This window comes from Hipposideros armiger, unplaced genomic scaffold (assembly GCF_001890085.2).
Source record: "Hipposideros armiger isolate ML-2016 unplaced genomic scaffold, ASM189008v1 scaffold_64, whole genome shotgun sequence".
NCBI lineage: Eukaryota > Metazoa > Chordata > Mammalia > Chiroptera > Hipposideridae > Hipposideros > Hipposideros armiger.
Window position 1 is genome coordinate 1,152,594 of NW_017731414.1, and position 2,080 is coordinate 1,154,673.

The window sequence follows — 2,080 nt, forward strand, 5'->3', positions numbered from 1 at the left end:
GGACCGGCTCTTCTTCCTGGACCTGAAGCAGGGACACTATCTGCCCCTGGACCAGGATGTCTACACTCGCATCTGCTCGGGTGCCTTTGCCCTCTGACACTCCCTCCTCTGCTGTCCAGAGATTTCTGGCCAGGCCTAGCAAGCAAGGTGGGCTGGAGCCAGACAGCTCTGCCCTCTGTCCTGGGGCCAAGAAACTGGACCCCGGGAGGAACCCGTGTCTCTCCCCTTCCCTCACTCTCCTCTGCCTGTTCCCCTGCACGCTCTTCTTGTCCTGCCCTGCCTTTCTTCTGCTCCTGTGTCTGTGTGTCTCTTCTCCCTGCTTCCTGGCTTCAGCCTTCCTGCTGTGCCCATCTGCCCTAACCTCTTCGCTCTTTTCCTCCATCTCTTCCCTTTCTCTTCCCCTGTTCTGTCAAGTGCAGAGCAGACATTTCCTGGGAACTGTGGCCTTCATGGGGCCTCCATCTGTTATCCCCATTGGATCTTAGACCCAGAGTGGGGCCTCCCCACCTCCCTCTCAGCTGTGCCTTAGGGGCCCTCACCCAGTCCAGGCCTCCTGAGGCTGCTGGGTTCCAGGATGTTGTAGCCCTGTGTGAACTCCAGGCAGGCCCCTGGCCCTCCCAGCCAAATGGAGGAGCTGAGGGTGGTCTGCTCGCCCCACACTGGGTGCAGGGGTCATTGGCAGGGATCTCCACGTCAGCTGGAAATTGCTCCTAGGTTGGGCCAGTTGTCTTTTGCACTTTACATCCCTGGTGGGTCTCCCCTGCCCTGTCTGCCTTTCCTGATGCCCTGGAAGCTTCCAGAATCGATGGTGACCACTTTGATGTTACCCCTGCCTAGGTGTCCCTGTTCAGGCATCTCCACGGAGCTTCTGCTGGAGGGGCCCTGAAGACTGTGCTGGGTGGCTGTTTGGCTCACCAGTCAGACGCTCACCCTGGCAGAGGCCTCTTGGGTGTCCCCATGCAGCGTAGCTGCTGTGGGAGTGGGGGGTGGTCTGCTGTTGGTGGCTTTTGAGATCGCCTCAGGGATTCCAGCTGTTGAATGTCCCTGCTGGCCTTGCTAGTGTGACAGCCTAGACTCTGTGTTGGTGGTGACATCCCAGATAACCCGACTGAGATGGCTTGGACATCCCCATCGCCTGTGTTTGTGGCTCATCCTGGACTCCTGACTCCTGTTGTTGGGGCTGGCCACCCTGACCACCCGTCAGTCTCCAGCAGCATTGTCCAGCACCTTATAACAGTGGGACCAGTTGTGAGTGACCGTGTGTTATTTCACATGAGCCTTTCCAAGCACCAAGGTTGTTTCCTAGTTGAGTTTTAAGAAATAAACCTGCAGAGCGTCCAGTGCCTGATGGGAGCCCAGTTGTTCACTGTCCCCATGTGGCACAGAACACTTCTGAGTCTTAGAAGTCAGGACCCTCATTGGGGAACATGCTCACCAGACACAAGCGAAGCAAACGCGGCCTTTTCTTACTGCCCCATTGGCTGTTTGTCCACCTGCAAGGCCTCTGGGGACAGGAGGCCTCAGGTCAGCATTCTTGCCACCTCCCTGCAGCCTCTGGGGCCTCACAAAGCCTCGCACTGGCCTCAGTGGTCCCAGGGGAGCGATGGGCAGTCAGCCTGTGGGTTCCAACAGCTGCACAGGATGACCCAGAACAGCGGGTATGGCCTGGCACATCTGGCTGCCACAGGAAGGGTGCTCCTCTGTATGGGGTCAGCAGGTGTGGTTTTAACTCTGGGTGAGAGCCACTGGGCCTGTGAGGGTGGCTGTCTGAGCTGGGATTCGAACCCAGGGCACCCAGCTCGAGTCTAAAATCTTCAACTTCAACCTGCTGTGCCCCTTCCAGTATTAGTGTATGTCTCATCTTGTCTCCACTTCAGGGGATAAAGGAAGAGAGGTGTGTGACAAGGGAGCATTGGCAGGGAGGGGGTAGTGAGAGGGCAACCCAGAAGGTGGATGGGGCAATGGATGGAGGCCTTGGCTGGGACAAGGCTAGACGAACTATTTATGTGTGTGGCGGGTCCTTGGACATCCACAGTCTGCAAGGAGAGGGAGGCTGGGTGGAGTCCTTGAGATGCCCAGT

At 57.7% G+C, this 2,080-nt stretch overlaps 1 protein-coding gene across 1 annotated transcript in view; it reads left to right on the plus strand.

Annotated features, from left to right (window-relative positions):
* SLC27A1 (solute carrier family 27 member 1) overlaps window positions 1–1,353 on the plus strand; it is a 16,839-nt gene extending 15,486 nt beyond the window's left edge. The window contains exon 13 of the mRNA XM_019641839.1: window positions 2–1,353. Coding sequence (XP_019497384.1) covers window positions 2–97 — 96 coding nt within the window. The 3' untranslated portion in view covers window positions 98–1,353. The remainder of the gene's footprint in view (window position 1) is intronic.
* The last annotated feature ends 727 nt before the right edge of the window (window positions 1,354–2,080 follow it).